Source organism: Python bivittatus, unplaced genomic scaffold, assembly GCF_059951505.1.
Source record: "Python bivittatus isolate LINGU-HERP-01145 unplaced genomic scaffold, Pbiv_v1 ctg000170_np1212, whole genome shotgun sequence".
NCBI lineage: Eukaryota > Metazoa > Chordata > Lepidosauria > Squamata > Pythonidae > Python > Python bivittatus.
Window position 1 is genome coordinate 771,980 of NW_028277039.1, and position 23,602 is coordinate 795,581.

Genomic DNA, 23,602 nt, shown 5'->3' on the forward strand with positions numbered 1-23,602 from the left:
CCAAAACAGAAGAAGAGCAATGTAGTATATGCAATCCAGTGCAGTGAGGAGTGTTCAGAGCTCTACATTGGAGAAACCAAACAGCCTTTACACAAGAGGATGGCCCAGCACAGGAGGAGCAACAACACAGGACCAGAATCAGCAGTTTACCTTCATCTAAAGGAAAAAGGACATTAATTTGAGGACAATAATGTTCACATTTTGGACAGAGAAGATAGGTGGTTTGAGAGAGTGAAGGAATCCACCCATCAGGGGAGGGGGTGTGGGTGGCCCGCAGACGTGGCATGAGTGCGGCAGGGCCAGAGGTGGCTGCTGCTGGGTGGGGGGAGACTTACTGGAGAAACTTGTGACCTTCCCTGCTGGCTTCCCCATTGACTTTGCTTGTGGGAAGCTGGCAGGGAATGTCACAAATAAATGGCAATCATGTGACCACAGGAAGCTGCAACTGTCATAAGTGCAAGCCGGTTGCCAAGTGCCCAAATCATGATCATGTGACCGCAAGGGTGCTGGGACAACCAGAACTTCGAGGACTGGTCATAAGTACCACTCATTCAGTGCCATTGTAACTTTGAATGGTTGCTGAATGAGTGGTCGTTAAACAAGAATTACCTGTACTTGTATTCCTGGGTAGTTCAAAGCAGTTCAAGGAACAAGGAGTCAACCTGTATGCAGGATGAAAATTATGCTTCTCGTGAACATTCAGGCTTTTAGGGTCTACGATTACAATCTGAGCCTGAACGTTTTGATTCAGGAGTTGTGATATTATCTTAATTATGTTTCTAATTGTTTTAATTGATCTGTGTTACAGTAATTCTGCTTTTTCTTTCTTGTTACTGTTGTTAATTGCCTTGAGCACCATTTTTAGTGGAAAGATAGGGAATAAATTAGAGAACTAGATCTACCATTCCATCTGAAAACTGACAAGTTGGCAATCTGATAGGAGAAAGGTATCTGGTTGTTTTTATTTAGTGGAAAAAGCAAAGGTGTGAAAAGAGTATGATGTGAAGAAACTGGTTGCGGCTGGTCTTGGGCTGTGGGTCTGGGAATTCGATGGCTGCCTCTTCTTGCTAGGTTCCGGGTAACAGTTGACATGCTAAAGCCAGAGAAGCTGGAAGTCACAACCACCCTGAAAACTCTGGACTATATTGAAGTGCCTGCTTCTGCCAAGAAGGACCACAAGCTCACCTTCTTCTCTTACAAAGAAGGCATGTACAGTGCCAAGGTAAATACCCTCACTTGTGTCTGCGACCCCGACTGTTTCTTAGGCTTTTTTTTTTATCCCAGGCGTCTTGTACAAGGAGCAGCTGTTTGCTTTTCTTGCTGAACTTTTGGTACAATTTCATTTAGAAACTTAAATACAATTTTCCAGTGACAATTATTTGGTCCTTGCTTTTCACCAAGAATATGCATCAGCTGAGAAGGAATATCCTGCCTTTTACACTTCCTTTTTTTCCTGCAGTCTGAATTGTTTCAGTGACACTCCCCTGCCTTCCATTCAAACACCTCTCAAAAGCAGAGGCAGGGAGGGAAGGCTGGTCTTTTCAGGGTAGCTTGAGAAAGGTCTTTCACCTTCATCTTGTACTGTCTTGCATGGCCTTGCAAGACTGCTTGACTGGATAGTTCTTAAAAATCTCCTGTGATTTCAGGTAACCTTCCGCAACGAAGCCACCCAGGAATTCTTATTCTACCTGATCACATTTAAGGCCATCCCATGCGGCCCACTAAGCACCCTTGAACTGGCCACGGCTGTCCGGCAAAACACCTCCTCCTCCGTCAAAGTTGAAAATCCGCTGCATTACCCAGTCACCTTCAACACAGAGTGCAAGGTGCCAGACATCAACATGCCTCCCCAGTTCACCGTCCCTGCTCAGTCTGAGGTACGTGTCTTGGTAACATATTAGGCCCAAAAGCTCAACAGACCCTCAGCATCTTTTAGTGCTATACCATGACCTCCTGCTTATCCTTCTTTCAATTTTTCCCTTAGAGAAACTGGAGCTTCCTTTCCTTTCCTGACTTTTGTTCCTCTTTCCTTTTTCCACCTCTTGCAGTGTTGTCATAGAAGCCTCGCCTCTGAAGCAGGCAGTAGCATCCCCCTCAAGAAGCCATCGTTGGATGCAATGATCCTGGACAGTTTCTGTCCAGTTTTTGAGAAGGTTGGAGCAACAGCTCCAGAGGACCCTAGAGGAAGCAGCTTATTTGGAGCCATTCCAGTCCGATTTCAGGCCAGGATATAGTAGAGATAGCATTAGTGACCTTCGGCAGAGCCAAGATACAGTGTTGTATCCATCCTTGTGTTCCTTGACCTCTCAGCAGTTTTCACTACCATTGATCACAGCATCCTGCTGGGTTGCTGCAAGGACTGGGAATGGGGAACATTCTGTTGTGGTGGTTCTCCTCCTTTCCCTGTGGTTGGTTCCAGTCTGTGTGGACCGGTGGGGAGATTGAGTCCATAGCTCCTCACTTGTGGGGTACTGCTTTCCTCTGTTTTGTTCAACATTCACATGAAACCACTGGATGAGGTCATCCATTCATTTAGGGTCTGGTATCATCAATATGGTGATGATACCCAATTATACATCTCAACCCTGGGCCATCTAAGTATTGCTGTTGATGCACTGTTCCAGTGCCTGAAAGCTGTGTAGGTATGGATGGGGAGGAATACCCTTAGGCTCAGTCCTGATAGGACTGAGTGGCTGTGGATGTTTACTCCCCCCAACCCTGGAGAGCATCCCTCTAGTCTTGGATGGGGTTGTACGTACCATGTGAGACTGGTATGCAATCTTCAAGTCATCTTGGACTCACAGCTCCTGCTCAGAGGTAGGTAGCAGCTGTGCCCAAGGCTTTTGCACAATTTGTTGAGTGTGCCAATTGGGCCCATTCCTGGATCAGGAGTCCCTTCAGGTGATTACTCATGCCATAGTCACCTCACGAACGGACGATTGCAACATGCTTTAAATGAGGCTGCCCTTGAAGATCATTCAGAAGCCATAGCTGGCCCAGAATATGGCATCATGGGCTTTAATGGGCATGCTTCAGTATGCCCATGTGATAGCACTGCTCCATGAACTGCCCTGGCTGTTGGTTGGCTTCTGGGTGCAATTCAAAGTGCTGGTTATTATCAATAAAGCCTTCCTGGAATAGGACCTGTTACTTGAGGGACTGCCTCTCTCCCATGGTTTCTGTCCATCCAGAAGGATCTGGCAGAGGGGTACACTTTTGGTCCCCTCAATTAAAAATGTCATCTATTGGGTCCTTGGAGGTGCACCTTCTTCGTTGCAGCGCCTAGCCTCTGGAACACCATCCCCTCAGATCTTTATATGGCTCCCACCATGATGACTTTCTGAAAGGTGCTGAAAACCTAATTGCTCTCCCAGGCCTTGAGGCAGGGGAGTGCATGAGTCCTTGTAAGATACGTCATTTTGTATGGCTTTTCTGAACACATATAATTTATCTTTTTCATTGTTATGACTGGATTATTACCTGTCACATCTAGAGCTGCTTAGAGTCAGGCATTCTTTAAATTTATTCAATGAACAAACAAACGAATGAATGAATGAAGACACCAAATTTTAGGATTGATGCCATCCAGGAATTCATATTATTCATTTTTATTGTTTCAATTGTCATGGCTGCCATGTGACTGTGGGCAGCTAGCAAAGGGTTAAAAAAAATATATATATATAACAGAAGTCATTAAAACACATTGCACCAGAGACAACTCACATGAAAAGCAAGCTCACGTAACCTTCTGGCCAGGTGCCTGGGGGAAGAACCAAGTCTTCAAGGGCTTCTAAAGGGCCATCCAAATCTCGGGGGAATGTTATTCTACAGGGCAGGGGCAGTGACAGAGAAGGTGCGCCCCATGGGTCTTATGAGAGTAAAGCACCTCTGACCCATGACAGCCCAGCCTTTGCTTGAACATGCATGTTTGTGCCTGATTCCAATCCTAATCCTCCTCCTCCTCCTCCTCCTCCTCCTCCTCCTCCTCCTCCTCCTCGCAAGACCCGCAAAGACTCTTTCCATTCTCCAGGCACCCAACCCTCTTGTAGCGGGCCTAAGCCTCCTGGAAAGGGGGGCTGACTACTTTGCTCTCCCTCAGACCTGGAGAGGGCAGAGATCCTCTTGTCCTAGAACTGGCGGGGACACAGTGATCCTCCTGTCACGGCGTCAAGGATGCTTCAGACCCATCAGTTCCCATTGGAAAAGTGTTTTTATTACAAAAGACCGACCCCCATTTATTTTCTTATCTCTCATCAGTTTTGCTGTTACTTGCTTCTACAGACTACCTTAACTTTCTTCTATTCTACATTTCTTTTTTTATCTCTAGTCTGATATTTCCATATATTAGTCTGTCTCATCTACTGACTTACCTGCTTACTTTCTCTCTCTCTAGTATTTTTACTTTCTTTCAACTTACAATTGTTATATTCTAGAGATTTTCAGCCTCATTGCCAAACACTACTAATCATTTATCTATTAACTGTCTTTATTGCTGACAGAGGCGTCTACTGGATCAAAAAGGCATTTGTTGAAATGATGAAAGTAACATCGTGCCATCCCAGTAAAAGCTCTGTGCCTTTTGTAGAAACACGCAACAAGTACCAAAGGGGCAGAGCTTTTGTCATGATGGCACAATGCTGCTTCAGTCATTTGCCCCTCTCAATGGAGGCTTCCTCATGCTGGGGTGGGCCCTGCTGTCCACTGGCTCAACTGGACTTAACCACTCTGGCGCCCACGTCATTTAGCACTGACTCGGTGGTGATGGCCCACTCTCAATTTTGGAACTGAAGCCAAAGCATTGTACAGCCCTGGTCTGTAATGAAGATACAGAGCCTAGATTGACTCCAGTGTGCAAACTAATTCACGTCCACATGATATCCCTTGGTCATACCAGCTATGATGCAAACATGTTATTTAAAATCCCTGGTGAAAATGAGCAGAATTCTCTTCCAGGAGTCAACTTTACAGGTCTTTTTAGAAATCAAAAGTGGTGCATGATTGCAACTGTTTCCTCATTTGAAAGCATTTCTCCATGCTCAGAAGAAAAAAAGGCAAAGATAAGTTGAGATGGTGATTGGGGTGGGGAATAATCTTATCAGTTTTGCCTCCTGGTAAATAGATGCATGGTGGCTACAGCTATGGAGCCATTTTGTGAACAGACTATTTTCCTGGCAATGCTTTTGAGATAGCACCTGCAACAAGCTCTCAAAGATTTGCCTACTGGCTCAAGAAGAGGAGGAAGGGGAGGTGGTGGCAGCTCGGGCTGAGTTTGCAACCCCTGAGCTCCTTTGGCTGCCACAGCCTTCCTCTCCTGCCCTCCGCTGCCACACTGAGCTCTTCAGCTGCCCTGTACACACAGCCCCTCACGCAGCCAGCTGGGGGTCTTCTTCGGGCTTCTTCTCATTCTCCAGCCTTACTTGTTCAGCTTTTTTCTTCTACAACTGTTTAACTTCTAACACTCAGAAATGCATCCCTGTTCCTCTGACCCTCAGGGAGCCTGAGGCGGCTGGGTTCCCTTTCCCCTGGGTGGGCCCCTTCTTAACCCACTGCGGGGGAGAAAATAAGAGGCAGCGGCGTGCACATTTTTTGCATCTCCCGCTACAGTCTCACATACTACTCGCAGCGAGTTGTTCAGTTAATGCAATTTGATGGGCTTTCACAACACACTGAACGGCCAAGTAACCCGCCAGCTAAATTATCAGAGAATGTGGTTGAGTGTGCTGTGAGGACGCCATACCTGCCATTCTGATCTAGTCTTAGCTGGATTCTGAGCTCACCTCCGGCTCCCTCATTCCTTTATGCCCCTGCTCTCTTTGTGATCCCCCCCTCCGGCCTGTCGCTCTTTGGGGAGCCTTTCCCATCATCCCACCTACGTCTTCCCCTCTGTCCTGCCTCACGAGCTGGTGCCGGAGGCAGGTGGGATGGCGCCTCGGACATTGGGCTCACCGGTCTTCTCCTCGGCCCCTTGTCAGATCCATTTCCTGCCTTTCCAGGGAGTGCTCGTCTTCGAGTTCCTACCAATGAGGCCCGGGGAAACCAGTGGGCGTCTGGCTCTCAACAGCAATGAACTGGGCACTTTCCAGTATGATTTGATCCTGAAAGCCACTCCGGCCCGTCCAGAGAAGCCCCTCTGTTTTTCTACCACGCTGGGCAGCAGCCAGAGCTTGGTTGCCAAGTTTGTCAACTACACTCGCCAAAAGACCGAGTACTCCACCAAGGTGAGCAGGAGGAGCAGAGCCGCCGACGCTTGTCAGGGCCGAGTCCGTGCGCACTAGTTAAGCGCAGGGTGGTTCTAGCTTGCCTCAGAGCACACAGAAAGGCCCTTGTCTTGCACGCCTCGCTGTCGGAGCCACGGGCGGCGGCGGCTGCTGCTGCTGCTGCACGTTGCTATCCATCCTCCTCCTGCCCGACGCCGTAACGGGAATGTCCGTGGGAGACACGGCGGGCGCACGAAAGACGACTCGGCCCTCAGGAGGAGGAGGGGGGGCGTGGGAGACGTTCCAGAAGGGGCCCTTCCCGGTGTTTTGGAGAGCGAAGGGGAAGGGGGGGGAGGGCCGCGAGGGCCTGTTAACGCACCGCTCGCTTCCAGGTCGACTGCCCCGATTTCCACGTGGACAAGGTCGTCAACGCCCCCGCGGGGTCGCAGGCGGGGACCGAGGTCAGCGTGGAGGTGACCTTCGAGCCGTGCCAGCTGGGCGAGTCCAGAGGGACCCTCCTGCTCTCCTCGGCCGCGGGGGGCGACTACGCGGTCCCGCTCTCCGGCACGTCGCTGCCCCCGCGGCCGCAGGGGCCCATCCAGATCCGGCTGGGCACCAGCGCGGCCCTCTCCTTCAAGAACGTCTTCCTGCAGCCCGTGGCCTTCACCTACGCCGTGGAGAGCGCGGCCTTCTCCGTCAAGGGCGCGGAGACCATCCGGCCCAAGAAGACCGCCGCCGTCACCGTCTCCTTCGACGGCGGCCCCGGCAGCCACAAGGCGCCGGTCACCAGCAAGCTGGTCATCTCCTGCCCCCGGGCCGCCGGGCTGGGCGCGGGCATCGCCTGGGTGTACTACCTGAAGGGCGTCCTGGCGGAGAAGTGAGGGCGGGCCGCGCGAGCGCCTGTTCGGGAATAAAGCTGTTCACCAAGCGAGAGGCTCCGCGGCGTCTTTCGGGGCCGGGCCGGGGGGCGGGAGGGGGCGCCTCGTTTCCGGGCGGAGGCGCGGGCCGCGCTCCTCGCCTTCCCGGGGGGCGGCGCTGCGCCGCACCACGCCCTGGGACGACCTAACGCCGTCTGCGAAGGAACGGGGGTCTCCGGCTGAAGGAAGGGAGGCGGCGGGGGAGACCCTCCGCGCCCGGGGGCCGTCCCGCGCGCTGGGACCACAACTCCCGAGAGCTCCCTAGGCGCCGGGACTGCGGCTCTCTTCCGCTCCCGCCCCGGAAGCAGGGGCGTGTCACGTGACGGAGCCAACATGGCCGCCGCCCGGTAGCCGCTGCTGGTCGTTCGCGCGGCCGCGATGAATCCGGAGAAGGACTTCTCCCCGCTGACGCCCAGCATCGTGCGCGCCCTGAACGACAAGCTGTACGAGAAGCGGAAGGTGGCGGCACTGGAGATCGAGAAGTGAGCGCGGGGCGGGGGCCGGCCGGGCGGGCGGGCGGCGGGGGCCGCGTCGGCGCGGGCAGGCCCAGAGCTGCGCTCTCTTCCAGGCTGGTGCGCGAGTTCGTGGCGCAGAACAGCGCGGCGCAGATCAAGCACGTGATCCAGACCCTCTCGCTGGAGTTCGCGCTCTCGCAGCACCCGCACAGCCGCAAGGGCGGGCTCATCGGCCTGGCCGCCTGCTCCATCGCCCTGGGCAAGGTAGGCGGGCGCGGCGCGGCGCTGTGCCAAGCGAGGGCGAGGGCCGCGGCGAGGCTTCGGCGCGCAGCGCGGGCGCTCCCGGGACAGCGCCTGGCGCCGCCCGCTGCCTTCGGCTGCGTTGGGATCCGTGGGCTTTTATTAGCCGCGCAGAGTCGCGGCGGCAAGTCGGACGGATGGGTTAAGCCACCTCGGTTTATTGCCGCCTGTAGCTAGACGGACCGGACCGGGCGTTGTGGGCACGTCTCTGGGTCGGCCGCCCTTGGGGACCGTGGCCCGGGGGTCGCCTTTCGGCTCCCGTCAGTCTGCAGCAAAGCAGCCCCGCGCCTGTGGTCTAATCGCAGATGGGAGGCCGTCCGGGCGTGCGGGAGCAGGACTTGAGATGTGCCCCGCCCCGGCTCGGGTTATCTTGCCCCGCAGCAGCCGGAAGGGCTCCAAGGATGAGTTGGTGGCACCAGCCTCCCTGCCTGAGCTCCGGGACTCTGTGGCTGGGTTGGCGATGGAATTCCCCAGGCATGGGACCTGATCCAGGCCAGTCAGGGCCTGACACTTACACCGGGCCTGGTATTTCTGCAGGGCGGTGGCAGAATTTTCGGAAGTTGGGAAGCCTACCGTCATTTCCGGCTGCCCTGGGGTTGCTGGGCTCCAGAGAGAGCTGGAGGCGGTTCCTCCAGGCTGAGTGCCCAGGTCCTCAGTCATTCGCTGGGATCAGAGGGCGGTGGGGGCGCTGCATCGGATTGTGCCCGCAGCCTCTCCTCGTGAATCCCGAGCTCTCCCGGTTTATGGAGGCGCCGTAAGGGAGTAGATGAAACAGGAGAAGAGATGCCTAGAGCACCACTGGAGAACTACAAGAAGTGAACTCCACTGTTAAGGTCTACCTCTTGGTGAAACGTCAATATTTGTGAAACTCTGTGTGAGATAGGCGGCTATATAAATAAGATAAAATAAATATATAATGATATATTTAAAATAGTATATAATAATAAAATTTATTATTTTAATAATAATATAATAATAATTGATGTATATGTATACAGTGCATTTGGAAAGTATTCAGACCCCCTTCACTTTTTTCAATTTTGTTATGTTGCAGCCTGATACTACAATCGTTCACATTCATTTTTTTTCCTCATTAATCTACACTCAGTACCCCATAAGTGAAAACAGAATTTTAGAAATGTCTGTACATTTATTAAAAAGAAAAAACTGAAATATCGCATGTGCTCAAGTATTGAGACCCTTTACTCAGTACTTTGTTGAAGCAGCTTTGGCAGCAATTACAGCCTCGAGTCTTTTTCAGTATGATGCGGCAAGCTTTGCACACCTGGATTGGGGGATTTTCTGCCATTCTTTGCAAATCCTCTCAAGCTCAGTCAGGTTGGATGGGGACCGTCAGTGGACAGCCATTTTCGGGTCTCTCCAGAGATGTTCAATAGGGTTCAAGTCAGGGCTCTGGCTGGGCCACTCTAGGACATTCACAGAGTTGTCCCTAAGCCATTCCTGTGTTGTCTTGGCTGTGTGCTTAGGATCATTGTCATGTTGGAAGGTGAACCTTCAGCCCAGTCTGAGGTCCTGAGCGCTGTGGAACACATTTTCATTGAGGATATCTCTGTCCTTTGCTCCATTCAGCTTTCCTGACCAGTCTCCCAGTCCCTGCTTCTGAAAAACACCCCCACAGCATGATGCTGCCACCACCATGCTTCACTCTTGGGATGGTATTGGGCAGGTGATGAGCGGTGCCTGGTTTCCTCCAGACATAACGTTTAGAATTGAGGCCAAACAGTTCAATCTTGGTTTCATCAGACCAGAGAATCTTGTTCCTCACAGTCTGAGAGTCCTTCAGGTGCTTTTTGCAAACTCCAAGTAGGCTTTCATGTGTTTTGCACTGAGGAGAAGCTTCTGTCTAGCTACTCTGCCATAAAGCCCAGATTGGTGGAGGGCTGCAGTGATGGTTGCCCTTCTGGAACTTTGTCCCATCTCCACACAGGATCTCTGGAGCTAGTCAGAGTGACCATCGGGTTCTTGGTCACCTCTCTTACTATGGCTCTTTTCCCTGATTGCTCAGTTTGGCTGGGCGGCCAGCTCTTGGAGGAGTCCTAGTTGTCCCAAACGTCTTCCATTTGAAAATTATGGAGGCCACTGTGCTCTTGGGAGCCTTCAGTGCAGCAGAAATTTTTTTGTAGCCTTCCCCAAATCTGTGCCTTGCAATAATCCTGTCTCTGAGCTCTGCAGGCAGTTCCTTTGACCTCATGGCTTTTGCTCTGGTACACTGCATTGTCAGCTATGAGGCCTTCTATAGAGAGGTGTGTGCCTTTCCAAATCATGTTCAATCAATTTAATTTACCACAGGTGGCTTCCAATCAAGGTGTAGAAACAGCTCAGCAACTATCAAGAGAAATGGGAGGCACCCGAGCTAAATTTCAAGTGTTGTTGCAAAGGGTCTGAATAACTTATGCCAATGTGATATTTCAGTTTTTCCTTTTTAATAAACTTACAGACATTTCTAAAATTCTGTTTTCACTTTGTCATTATGGGGTACTGAGTGTAGATTAATGAGAAAAAAAAATGAATTTGAACAATTGTAGTATCAGGCTGCAACACAACAAAATTGAAAAAAGTGAAGGGGGTCTGAATACTTTACAAATGCACTGTGTATATAATTTTAATTATATATATATATAATATATAAATATTAGCTGTTGTTGCATCTGCAGAAGCCATCTGGTGACCCTGTTTAAAGTGACCTGACCCTCCTTGGGAAGGTAGAGGTAGAGGAGGTCTGCTTGCAGGGCCACTTTGAGGCATACGCTAGGCATCTGTTGGATTACGTCACTTAGATCTGCTCCAAATTGGAGCTATGAGGGAGATTCCACGTAGGTGTCTGAAGCACAGTCTGGCTAGGTTACCTGGGGAGAGTTTGATCTTGTTAGTCCTGAGGAAGTGGGCAAGGTTCTTGGAATTGTAAGCTCAGTCACCTGTACCTTTGACTCATGTCCTTCCTAGGAGGTGACATGAGGTTGGGTCCTGCAGCAGTGATGAATTCTTCTTTGAGAAGAAGGGGTGGTCCAACCAGTTCTGAAAGTGGTGGTGTGCCCCCCACAGAAGTCATTGCTGGTCCCAACTTTGTTAGACAACTTTCATCCTGTCTCCATCCTTCTCTTTCTATGGAAAATTGTTGAGAAAGTGGCCATGCTACAGCTTCAGAGAACTCTGAGGAAATGGATTATCTGGACCCCTTTCAGTCTGGTTCCAGGCCTTCATATAGGATTGAAACAACATTGACTATGCCTATGGATGACCTCTGGTTGGGAGCAGGATGGGGGTGGTCATCCATTTTTGCTCTCCTTGACCTCTCAGTGGCCTTCTGAAACCATGGATCATGGTATCTGGACTGATTTCAGGACTTGTGGAGGGAATAGTGTTACATTGGTTCTCCTCTTTCCTCTGTTGATGTGGAGGGGGGAAAGATATAGACCACAGCTCCTACTTTTGGGGGTACCTCAGAGCTTGGTGTTCTTCCCATTCCTGGTTTTCCATCTCTTGTTCTGGATAGGGTTACAGTACCCCAAACAGAACTGGTTTTCAATTTTGGGAGTCCTCCTGGACCTCCGGCTCCTGTTTGTGGAACAGGTGGCGGCATGACCGGAGAGTTTTTGCACAGATTTGCCTTGTTGCCAGTTGTGCCCTGTCCTGCATCAGGCGTTGCTCATAGTCACTCATGCCTTGGTCACCTCCTATATGGGTTACTGGAATACGTTCTATGTAGGACTGCTCTTGAAGGTCACTCAGAAGCTGCACTTGATCCAGAATGCAGTGGCATAGACAGTTATAAATGCACTTTTATGCATGCATGTTACGCCTTTGCTCTGCAAGCTGTGTTGGCCTTCACTCTGCTTCTGTTTCAATTCAAGGTGCTGGTTGTTACCTGTTCATGGTATAGGGCCAGGTCATTTGCAGGACCACTTCTCCTTGGTGGTTTCTACCCATCCTGCTCAATCCAGCAGAAGAGGCATGCTGCAAGTCCTATCAGTCGAAGAATGTTGTCTTGTGGTTCTCAGGAAGTGAGCCTTTTATGGTTCTATGCCTACCCTTAGGAAGATTGGACATGGGAGTTGGAATGTTAGAGCCCTTAATGTGGTTGATATTTGTCTAGATTAGTTTGGCTTCTTGGCTGTTCTTTATGTTTCATATTATGTTGTTTGTATGGTTTTTAAAGGTTGTAAGCTTCCCAGAGTCACTGTTTTGAGATGGGCGGCTATATCAGTAAAATAAATAAATCAGTAAATATTTTATATTTAAAACGTGAGCCAGCTGCTGTTAGTATTTTGTTAAAATAGTAAGTCTTATGAAAGCTTGCAAAAAATGGACAGGTCTTTCATCGCAAGTCCATGATTATGACAGAAAGGCAAAAGCCAACTCTGGAAATTAGGTTTCTTTTCATGTCCTCTTCTTCCTGAGAGGGAAGGAATTGTTGAGAATTACAGTGGTAACAGGAAAAGTAAAAACCACGCTGTTACATTTCTATTTCTAAGCTGACCTTAAGCTAGGCTCCAGTAAACAAAAAGGGAGAAATTGTGGAATGAGATTCTGAGTCATTGTTTTTTGCTGAATCAAGCTGTTTTTCCATTGTGGCCCTGAGAGTAGGCCTCCAACAGCAATTGGGATGGTGAGGAAGGATTCAGAAACACCAGAGAAGCTATGCTGAACCCAGTGAGGACAGCAGCAACTCTGGAAGAGGGGCAGGCTAAAAGCATAGCTAACTGCACCTTTCATTGCCATTAATCTGAGGATTCAGCTCCTCTGTGAGGGGAGATTCCGCAGGAGCACTCCTTTTAGTGGTTGGCGTGTTAGGTCAAGCTCTAGGCTCAGCAGTACCATATCATAGAGCTGGAAAGGATGCTAAAAAAAGGTAAACAGAAGCAGTCAAGAATGTCCTGCAGAGGCAAAGGTATTGGGCGGTGGGAGGCTCTTTAGCTTAGGGAAAGGAGGAGACATATCTTGGCCAGGAGTCTTGATGGCTGCGAAGTTAGCATTGGGGAACACAAGAAGGAAGAGACTGGTCATGTACCGCTGCAGTGCAATGCTCGATGAGAGGAGACTTTGGTGGAGCCCAGTCCCTTATGCTTCCCTTTGTGGTTTGGTTGCCAGGATTCTGGGCTGTATCTGAAGGAGCTCATTGAGCCGGTGTTGACATGCTTCAGTGATGCTGACAGCCGGTTGCGCTATTATGCCTGTGAGGCCCTGTACAACATTGTGAAGGTGGCCAGGGGCTCCATCCTCCCACACTTCAACGTGCTCTTTGATGGCCTGAGCAAGGTAACAGTGGACAGTTTGTGAGCAGAGCCTGCGGGTTCCTGTGGGAAGGCCTGTGGCTGGTTCCTCCTACAGTTTGCAGATGGTTACGAAAGGGAAGGGCTCCTTCTTGAGGAAGACCATTCCTATCCTTGGTGCTTGTTTCCCCATGACAAGCTTTGGCTCCACAGCATTTACACGTGCAGCAGCAGCAGCCCAGGGCGCCAGTGGCTGCCTCTGCTTCCCTTGTGGGGTGGGATCTGTCTTGGGTTCCAACGCTTCCCCAGCGGCCTCTGAAGATGGATGGAATGCGAGGGCGAAGGCTTCCCTTACCGAGCAAGGGGGAAGACGCAGCAACAAGCTGGATCTTGGGAGCAGCGGAAGGTCCACGTCCTCGCCGATGTGTTGTGTCCTGGGCTCAGCTTCTTTTCTGGCCTTTTGTTTTTCCCAGCTTGCTGCAGATCCAGATCCAAATGTCAAAAGCGGCTCTGAACTTCTTGATCGCCTTCTGAAGGTACTGCTGCCTTGCTTCTTGTACAGCAAAGCTGATGGTGACTGGAGTGAGAGACTGAAGAGGGGAAATGCCTGAGATTTTCTTGGGGCACAAATCTGAATCAAATGGTGGGGTTTGGGTTTTCATACAGAATTTTCACTCTTGGCTTTCAGCGTAGGCAGAAACGTATAAGTGATTACTGTATACGGAAAGATCCGTTAAAGGTGTTGTGACCCGTTAATGCCTGTGTGTCTTGCGTGTGCTCTTGGTCCTTTCAAAGTCACCTCCTCCACCTCTTCTCACCTCTGGGACCATCGTTTGCTTCTCTGACATCTTCAGAAATTCCCTGGCTTTATTAACCAGGAGAAGATGGGGGTGGTGTGAAAGCCCTGCATTAGATAAATGTTTTAAAAACAATTAAAATGGACAGCCGCCTCCACCGTCCTGCCCAGTGCCGGAAAGATGGCCACAGCATATAGATCCCAGCAGGAATTGCTGCTGCTGTGTCCTGCCGTTCCTGGTCTGAGATGGCGCAAGCGATGCGCTCCATACCTGGTCTATTGACAGGTTTCTCAACTGCACAAAGGGCAGCACGTGGCCACATATCTAGTTGCTTTGGTTCAGATTGTGAGTATCCAAAACACGTGAAAGTTCTTCCCTTTGCACAAGCACCTGATTTAAATCATGTCAGAAGCTGAGGCTTGAAAAAGTAAATTTTGTAAAGAAATCAGGTATTTGCAGGGATTTGAAAAATAACAGTTTTGTTGAAAGAATAAATGTAGCAAAAGAGTACTGTACAATAATCAAGGCAAGACATTTTATAGTACTAGCATGGTCATAAGTCTGTATCAAATAGTGACAAAGCTTTCCCAGCTTCAGAGAAATCCTATGAAAAGAAGCATTTTAAATTTTTTAAACTTCAAGAGATTGAATGCTAGAGCTTAAAAAGGTTTCTTGCCTTTAGTAATTTAACTAAATAGAACAGAAAAGAAAAACTAGCAAAACAACACAATTGTTGAAGCTGTCGCGCAAAGCCTTGTATGAGAAGCCCTTATACATATAACCTTTTTGCTCCAGCAGTCTAAACTGAAAAGCCTTGTGAAGATGCAAACAGTTTAGGGGTCGGCAAAAAAAGGAATGGGATGAATTGGGAGAGGTCTGGGTGCCCCTATTCTGGACCTGAGCTGGGGGGCGGAATGAAAGCGTTTTGGGGACCCTGCGGCCCGCCTGCCTCTTGGGGTGAATCTGTGGCGGGGTGAAGGGGAGGGGAGCTGGGCTTCAGGGTTCCTTCCTCTTGCTCACCGCTGCTCTGCCTCGGCAGGACATCGTGACAGAAAGCAACCGATTTGACCTGGTGAGCTTCATTCCCTTGCTGCGTGAGCGGATTTACTCCAACAACCAGTATGCTCGTCAGTTCATCATTTCCTGGGTGAGCGGCAGGTTCCCGTTATTCCGGGTATATATTCTGGGCAGCCTCATTTCTCCTTGACAGCCATTTGCCATTTGGAACCAAGCCAGCATCTTCTCTGGGCCCCTTCCTGAACCTTCACAAAGATAAAGTGCTTAAATCCTGTTAATTTTGGTATAGTGTGTTTTGTGTGTGGCCTCACAGTCCTGAGTTAGGACCAACTTAAACAGCGACCAACAAATCGCTTTTACAAGGTAGGAAGACCAAAAAAAGAGGAGTCCCATTTCACTTTTAATCCTGATTTCTCCAGCACAGAGGGAGAGATGTTATAGAAGTTCATGTGCAACATTAAGCAATAAGCCACAGTTTACAAACTACAGTGGCTGGGTCCAGATGAGTTGATAAACCAAACAGTTTACATTATGGCTTATGCAGCATGTGAAGCTAATTGCTGCTTTGTCAAAGTCCAGCCAAGATGGCAGCAGCCAGCTCTGAATGATTTATTTAACTCTTGCACTGTGCCTTGTTCCTGAGGACTCCACAACTCCCCATAGCAGCAGCTCTGCGGAGCGGGAACGTGGCTGGCCCAGAGTCAGCCAGGGAGCTCTTTGGCTAAGTGGGGACTGAACCCACGTCTCCTGTGCCCCTTTCTGGTGATGTGGCTGTCGCCAGCCCCCCCTGAACTCTTGCGCTGCTGCAAAGCGCAAGCCTCTAACTCTGCGGCTTTGCTTCCTTCCGGGCTAGATTTTGGTGCTGGAATCTGTTCCTGACATTAATCTCCTGGATTACCTGCCAGAGATTCTAGATGGACTCTTCCAGATCCTGGGCGATAACAGCAAAGAGATCCGTAAAATGTGAGAACACTATTGGGTCTGGGAATGTGTTTCTGGCAATTGAGGGGTGTGTGTGTGGTGTGCAACTCTTTGGTCCAGAGAACTTTTTGAAATGTGTCTTGTGGTCGTGGGCTGCTCCAAGGAAGACTGCAGCATCCGGCTGTACTAGCAGCTGGGGAGCTGGAATTGTCAGCATCCCTCAAGCAGCACAGTCTGTGAGTTAGTTGTTTGAAATGGACAGTGCTTTGCTTTGCCCCTAAGCCGTCCTATAGGTGAGCCCACAGAGCAGCTGGTTGCCCTCGTGCCTGTGCGTGGTAGGACGGCGTGGACGTCCCCTTGACCATGTACCTGTTTCCTGAGCCACAGGTGCAAGCTGCATTCTCACCCTTTCCTTCAGAACTCCAGAAGAAAACCCATGGTGCTGTGCAGGGAGCGGGTTGTGTGTGAGAAGCTTCAGCTTTGTTCTGTGCTCTTTTCATTCCTGGCCCTTGTCCTCCAGGTGTGAAGTGGCTCTGGGGGAATTTCTCAAAGAGATCAAGAAGACCCCTGCCAGTGTCAAGTTTGCCGAAATGGCCAACATCCTGGTCATTCACTGCCAGGCCTCTGGTAAGCCTGTGTTGCTCCCCAGTGTACGTCTCATGCCTTCCCTTCCTCACTGTCCAATCAATCTCTGCATCTGATGGCTCTGCAAACAGAGAGCAGATACCGAATGGGATCTCTGCTAGAAGTTTGCTCAACAACAGAGAATGCCAAGCTTCAGGCTTAACAGGGGGACAGTAACGTCTTTCCAACATGGTGCCTACTTCCCAGCTCCCCAAGGACCAGGTCCAATCCTTGGTTGGCTGACCCCACTCATCATTGTGTGTTATGGGGAGTTCAGGCTCTTAGACTTGCAGCATGGCAGAGTTTGCCCGACACTGGGTGGAAGGACTGGTAAGAAGTGGTTGTATGGTTCCTGCTGATTAAACTGTTGTATTAAATCAAGAAAGGGTTGCCTTGCTCACCCTGCAGACAGCTAGCATAGAAGATTCCAAGCGCCCCATTTCCCGTTGCTGCAGCAGCAGTGTGAGAAAAGGGATGGATTAAGGGCAGGAATGGGTGATGTTTACCTCAATCCACCCTTGGCCTACAGCGAACGTGTCCTCTGCGCGTGTTTTCCTGCATCACCTCAACATAGCCTTTCTGCTTTCTGACAGAAGAGAGGACAATGACTGGCTTGTCTGCTGTGCTTCATAGCATTGCAGGCAAATGCCTCCATCCCGATGGGCTAGCCTGTGCCGTGGCAGGACCCCCCCGCCGCCCCGCTGGCCGCTGCCCTCCCTAAATATTTTATCTTGGTTGCTGAACTGAACCTTTCCACTGACCTATTGATTTCCCCAAGGGGGTGAGTTCACATGACTCACTAGATCTTTAACTGACCTGATGGATACACCCGCTTTTTCATGCTGACATTTCTATATCATCAAACAGAACTTCGTTTTTGTTCATTACATAGATATACTTGTTAAAAAACATAATGCCTTTTACAAAGATAAGGCATCAAAAAGTGCAAGTATGCAGGCACAGCAACCAGCTTAAAAATGAAAGTTCCTGTTTGCGTTCTGCCACACTTGGCTCCTGAAGGGTTATGTTTGCGTTGTGCGTGAAGGGTCCTCCATTTGAAACCAGTCAGAAACAGGAATTTCAAAAACGGCCATTTTTCTTTTCCTGAGCTCTCAACTTTTCCAGTGGGTTTTAATTCATCTACCAGTGGGTTGCTGAAATGCAGGAACCAACTTCTTCAAGGTAGATTGGTGCAGCAGGGAACCTTTTGTGGCACTTACTCGTGTGGGCTCCTTAGGATGTGAGGTGAAGCCTTTCTTTCTCACGGGACGCAAGCAGGCTGAAAGAGCTTGTTGGTGAATTGGTAAAAAAAAAAAAAAAAAACCAATACGGTTCAAGAAAAAAAAACAATCATAAAAAATGTTTCTGGCTGATTTCCAAACAGGGACCTTTTGCCTGTGAAGTAAAGATGATAACCCCTCTGCTACTGGAGCAGGACTGTCTGAGCACCCTCAGCAGAGTTAGGGGGCCAAACCTGGAGAAACACAAGAAAGGGGCCATGTATGCCTGCAAATACTTGAAGTATGTGAAGAGTACTACGTTTTTACAAAAAGTATCTATACAGGTAGTCCTCGTTTAGCAACAACAACTGGGACCAGCAACGCTGTTGCTAAGCAAAGCAGTTGCTAAGCGGGAAATCATGTGACCGCAACTGTGCTTTCCTTTTCCCCACTCCCCTGCCCTTTGGGATGCTCACCCCGGCGCTGGGATAATTAGCAAGAAGGGAATTAATGTTTGCATTTACATTCATTGGAGAGGAAGGGATTACAAGAGAGTCAGCAGGCACCCAATGGGGAAAGTGGTATGCTGGCACCGTCAGCTGTGAGTGCACTACGCAAACAGCCCAGTGTATTCCGCATTGTGTGCCTGCTTATTCTCTTGCAACCCCTTCCCCTCCAATCTCTCCACTCTGCAAGGGCGGGGGAGAAAGGAAAAACAACAGGTCAGGCACAGGACAACATGTATTGACTGTAATGGTGATCATGTGAATGAGGGACGCTGCGAGGGTTGTAAGTGTGGGCATTGGTCGTAAAGTTATTTTTTCAGTGCTGTTGTAACTTCAGATGGTCACCAAATGAGACAGTCGGTAAGCAAGGACTACCTGTATCTTGTAAGACCCTCCCATCAAGAATATTGTGTCTCAGACTCTTTGGCATCTTTTGACCTGCCATGAAATGAGGGCAAGAATGCCCCGTGTTCACAAAAGCTGTGGGCTGCCACTGTTTGGACTCCTTTGCCTGCAGATGATCTCATCCAGCTGACCGCCATGTGTTGGATGCGGGAATTCATCCAGCTGGCTGGCCGGGTGATGCTTCCGTATTCTTCTGGGATCTTGACGGCCGTCCTGCCCTGCCTGTCCTATGACGACCGCAAGAAGAGTATCTGCTCTGCTGCGCCTCTGCATCTCGCCTTGCAAGGGCGGCGGTGGAGGAGGAAGAGGAGGAGATGGGGCTTGGGTTCCCCCAGGGGAGGGCTGCTCCTCCTCTTGCCCCGTGGATTCCTCAGTGAGAGTCTTGTGGCTCTGCTGGCAAGCCTCGGAATCAGAGGATTTTTCCAGCTGGGTAGAGGAATTGCTCCAACTCTTCCGTGGATGGATTTCAGCAGAAGAGGGGAGGCTGTTGCTCCTGGGGTAGAGAGCAGGCTCACAACTGAGTTGTTTTTGTTTCCTTGGAATGAGTGAGATCATCTTTCTGAGGCAGCAAATCTCATGCCAGTTCTCTAACCTCTGTCTGGGTGACCCACCAAAGTGCAGTTGGAAAAGGGTGTGTGTGTGTGTGTGAGAGAGAGAGAGAGAGAGAGAAGGAACTTTCCACACAAAGCTTTCTGGGTAAGGTCAGGGCATTTGTTCTCCAGATTGCACTTTGTGGCCCTTTTCTCTCCCACTCCTTCAGTGATTACCTCAAAATCTAAATGTCCGCTTGTGAGAAAAATACATGATATCAACTTAATTTATGCTGTTGATGGCAGAATGGTGCTACAGATCACAAAGCCACACTGGGCCTCCCCCTGCCTTACTCCTCTTATGGGTAGCCCCAAAAGAGAACATTCTTCCAGTTAGGGAAGTTCTCTCTTGCTGGTCAGGGATCTTCTCAAGGTTCATGGATGTGGCCTGGCTCCTTGGTGCCCTTGTAAGAGCTTGCCTTGGTCTGATGCCTTATTCTTGGTGGTGGCCACAGACCAGATGCAGTGAGTGAGAGGGAGCAGGAGACAGAGAACCTTGGTTGCCCTCAATGTCAAGCCTCCCAGCTATGCTTGTTTATTTCAAGGCTGGTGTTTTCCAGAGAAATCAGTTGCTATCTAGAAAAGACCATTCCTAACATCAGGGCTGGCTGGACAGAGGAAGGAGCTGGGCAAGAGCTCCCTCTGTCCCTGCTCTCCTTGCCTGAAGGTGTGAGGCTCCCCAGTTTGGGGGCCTGATTGGGGGATTCTCCTGGGGTTTGTTGGAAATGTCTTTGTTCGAAAATCTTCTTTGATCAGTGAAATACAGATATTAAGGAGGTGGCTGCTGTATGCAATCAGAGCTTGATGAAGTTGGTGACACCAGAAGATGACGAAGCAGACGAGTGTAGGGAGCCCACGCCAGCCCCCCAAATAGAAGTGGGCCAAGAAGAGGCTGTCCCCAAGCCAGAGCAGGCCTCAAGTGGTGAGTCCTGTTTTCAAAGCCCAGGATTTTCGTATTGCCCCCGGGGCAGAAGCATCATCCCCATCTTCTCATGGCTGAGAGGAAGATGTGCTGCCAGGAACTTGCTTACGGGTTTTTAGGTCACCATTAAAGAACATGGAGGAGGAATTGATAATCCAGCATGGTACTCATGGTGGACACTGAGCCCTGGTGTCCAGTCCACCTTCTTAAGTTGGCTGGAGTGCAGCCATGGTAATGGTGTTCCCTCCCTGCCCTGTTAGCCAGTCTAGGGCTCTGGAGTGGCATTTGGTTTCCCTTGAAGCCCTTCCACCCAAGAGAGAGGGTTTGCTGCTGCCCGGATCGCAGCCACGAGAGCTGCAGCCCTTGCTGCAAATGTGAAGTGAGTATTGCAAAGGGTCCCCCCCTCCTGAATTATATATTGTCAGAATTTCATTTGCTATTTTGCCATTGTTTTGTCCAGTTCCTTTTGGTTCCCCTGCTTTGAAAACAGACCCGCCATCTCTCAGTCTTGAAGTTTCAGATAATATATGAACAAATCATTCAGGGCTTGTCTCAACCTGCCAGACGGAGTTGTTTATTTATTCAAAGTATAAGTTAGCCAGGCCTCAGTGGTCCATGCCCTCGTAAACCTCTTGCTTGGATTGCTGCAGACCTGAGCAGATGGTCCAGAAGTCCAGCTGCTGGGGCCACATACCCCTAGTTCAGAAAGCACTGGCCTGAATGCCTGTGAGCAGAGGGGTCACTGCCAGTTTGCAGAGCTCTGGAGAGCTGAGGACCAGGCACTTCCCAGCCGCCTCTCCCTGGAAGCTAGAAGATCTTCTTCCCTAGAAGATCAGCTGGAGAGTCCCAGGGTTTGGCTGGAGGGAGGGTGTGCTCAGTGATGGGGTTTTTCTCTCCAAAAGGTCCAAGCCTGTTCACCTGGGGGCAGAGGGGAGAGCTGTGTTTTTATTAGATTTCCTTAGTTAGATCTGCCTTACCTAGAGTCCATCATCCTTCAGACATTATTTCCTCCGCTCCGTGCCTGCCTTGACAAAGCAAGGCTCTGTGGAGGCTCCTGCTTGCGCCTAGCTGATTGGCAGTGATGGTGGATGATGGCTTTGCCTTTTGCTCCTCTGAGAGGCAGAGCAAGCGATGTAGAAATGCAGTGGATGACTGACCCGTGTCTGGGGCCTTGGAAGAAATGGATTTTGCCTCCAAACATCTTCCCTGTTCGATTTTGGGGAGGGCTGAAGCCCTGCAGGAGCAGCACTCGTGGCCCTCACTGGAAGGTCTCGGTCACCTGCGGTCTCTTTCTTTAGGCTGCCTGGATGCCTCTAGCGAGTCGGATTTCAGCAGCGCCAGCATCTTCGTCCCGGCCGGGTGAGTGATTCATGTACCCTCCTCTTGTTTTGCTCTGAGAAAGTGGGGAAGGGGCTCTGCAGGAGGAGAAGGCCTGCACCAGGAGGTATTTGAGGGGGGTGGGAGCGAGCAGGTCACTCTCCTGGGCTCTTTGGAAGGGGCAGCCATTCCCACCACTGTGGTCTGAACAGTAATTAGCCAACCCAAACTGGGAGCAGAATTAAATTCCACGATAATTGTTTGGTTGCCTACGTGTGTGATTTTTATAACTATTCATGGAGGGAGAGGCTGGTCAGTTGCACATATCTGGCCTTTGAGCACATATCCGTTCAGGCCTGTGAGCACGGAGAGCCATTGGAGCCGTTCTTACGCAGGCCGGCTACGCTTTTGGGTAGCCTTGTTGCCGCCTTCTGCCATCCTACGTGTTTTTCCCTCTCACCGGCCTGACTTCCAGTTGTGCTTTTAGGATCTCCCCCTCGTTTTGAGCTCCTTTTCTCCTTGGAATCCTGTAGATTGTTGCCCTGACTTTTTTGGCTACAGACAGCTTTAGTTTCCCTTAAAATCAAGAATTCTGAAAGGTTTTTCTATTTTCACATCTTGAACTAAGTCTTACCTAGTGTTAGGATGAAGTTGAGAATAGTCGATCCTTGTCTGGTTTCTTTCCCACAGTGGCAGATAACGTTATTAGTAACTCATTAGGAATTTTCTGGAAGATCTATGTTTTCCTGCCTTAGTCTCCAAACCAAAGTTGTAGTAGATAAAGTCACCCACAGCTGCTGCTTTTTGCCTGTTAAAAAGACTGAAGAGTTAATTTTGGAAAACATAATTTTCATCATTTTGGTTAGGGTAGAAATAGGAGACACCAATAATATTTTTGTTTCTCTTCACATTTCCTGATTCATTCTTTTAGATTCGTGTGGGGCTGATAACAAACCTGCTGCTCCTCTTGCCTTTCTCTCATTTCTGTTCCTTTTAAGTGAAGCATGTCCATCAGCTCATCCTGCTTGCCTCCATTATAAAATCATATTTGCTTTCCAATTCTAATCTTTTTCATAGACAGCAAAGGCCGTGAATGTTACAAACCAACATTCTTTTTTGACTTTTAATTTAATTGTTTAATAGGTCTATTAAGCAATGCTCCCACTTTTTCTGCAATTCCCAAGCATTTATGTGAAGTCTTCACAGATTTTGCCTCCAACCTCAGTTTAAAACCCTGATAATCAAACTCACCATGCTGTCACTTAATACATTTTGCCAGCTCTTGTGAAGTGCAACCATCTTCTGCCAGATAGCCATCATTTAGTTGTCAGACCGTGATCCCCCAAACCCAGTCTCTCCCATAGACAGTTACTCATCTTCAGTATTCTTTCTCTGAGTCCTTGGACTCAGAATGCCACTGGAGCCTCCTGAGTCTTGAGTTTCTTTCTTGGGCCTTCAAAGTTTTTAGCCGCTGAATCCCGGGTGTATTCTAATTGTCAGAAATAGTTTTGTCACCCTTCACACTATTGATGGGTTCAGTCAGCCGGCTTTTGTTTCTTTTCCTCATAATACTGTAACTCTTCTTTGTGTTCCTGCAGGGCACAGTTTCGTCCCCTCTGCCAGTCAGAGGTCCTTTCTCCTATCTTCTGTTCTACAGTGTTTTGTTTCTGCATTCCAGAGGTGAAGGGTATCTCCTGGTTATTGTCAGATTCTATTATAGTGTGTTCTTTCTTTGATCTGATGAATCCTTGTTCGTCATCAGCTGAAGTGGCCATTTCTTACTCCGATCCTTTGACTTTCTCTTCAAGCTTGCGCTACTGCAAATAGATCAGTTCCTCTGCTCGCTCTCCTCCCCTTTCTTTTTTGTCTTCCCCTCCTCTAACTTTCTTGTCAAACTCCTGTTAGCTCAGTGAGTGGGAGAGAGATCAACATTCACCCTTAGAAGTTGACCTGCTAAGCAGTGGCAACTTGTTTATCTGGAAACTTATTCCTAAAACTGCAAACACTACAACACTTAGCATTATCTAGGTTTGGTGCTAGAGAAAAAGAATTAGGTATTTTGTGCCAAGCTAGTAGTATCCATGTGTCCAAAGAATCTTAGAACAAATGCCATCGTCACCTCGGGATGTTGCTGGAGCTTGGTGCAATCATTCATTTTTTTAAAAAATGCCTCATCTGGATGG

The 23,602-nt window shown here is 49.4% G+C and overlaps 2 protein-coding genes across 11 annotated transcripts in view; both read left to right on the top strand.

Annotated features, from left to right (window-relative positions):
* Nucleotides 1-7,125, top strand: part of HYDIN (HYDIN axonemal central pair apparatus protein) — a 346,241-nt gene extending 339,116 nt beyond the window's left edge. For 8 of the 9 annotated variants that reach the window (XM_088135429.1, XM_088135425.1, XM_088135427.1 and 5 more), the window contains 4 exons: nt 1,072-1,222; nt 1,647-1,877; nt 5,994-6,218; nt 6,590-7,125. In XM_088135429.1, the coding sequence (XP_087991555.1) occupies nt 1,072-1,222; nt 1,647-1,877; nt 5,994-6,218; nt 6,590-7,078 (1,096 nt within the window). In that variant the 3' untranslated portion in view covers nt 7,079-7,125. Of the gene's footprint in view, nt 1-1,071; nt 1,223-1,646; nt 1,878-2,048; nt 3,733-5,993; nt 6,219-6,589 lie in introns of those variants that run through there. The other variant, XM_088135430.1, reaches the window with a different exon arrangement.
* Nucleotides 7,126-7,192: 67 nt separating this feature from the next.
* The window catches only part of VAC14 (VAC14 component of PIKFYVE complex), a 70,681-nt gene continuing 54,271 nt past the window's right edge, over nt 7,193-23,602 (top strand). Inside the window, exons 1-10 of one of the 2 annotated variants that reach the window (XM_088135446.1) lie at nt 7,193-7,596; nt 7,683-7,833; nt 12,979-13,146; nt 13,574-13,636; nt 14,937-15,044; nt 15,768-15,877; nt 16,356-16,462; nt 18,703-18,837; nt 19,947-20,102; nt 21,401-21,461. In XM_088135446.1, coding sequence (XP_087991572.1) covers nt 7,493-7,596; nt 7,683-7,833; nt 12,979-13,146; nt 13,574-13,636; nt 14,937-15,044; nt 15,768-15,877; nt 16,356-16,462; nt 18,703-18,837; nt 19,947-20,102; nt 21,401-21,461 — 1,163 coding nt within the window. In that variant the 5' untranslated portion in view covers nt 7,193-7,492. The remainder of the gene's footprint in view (nt 7,597-7,682; nt 7,834-12,978; nt 13,147-13,573; nt 13,637-14,936; nt 15,045-15,767; nt 15,878-16,355; nt 16,463-18,702; nt 18,838-19,946; nt 20,103-21,400; nt 21,462-23,602) is intronic. The other variant, XM_088135447.1, reaches the window with a different exon arrangement.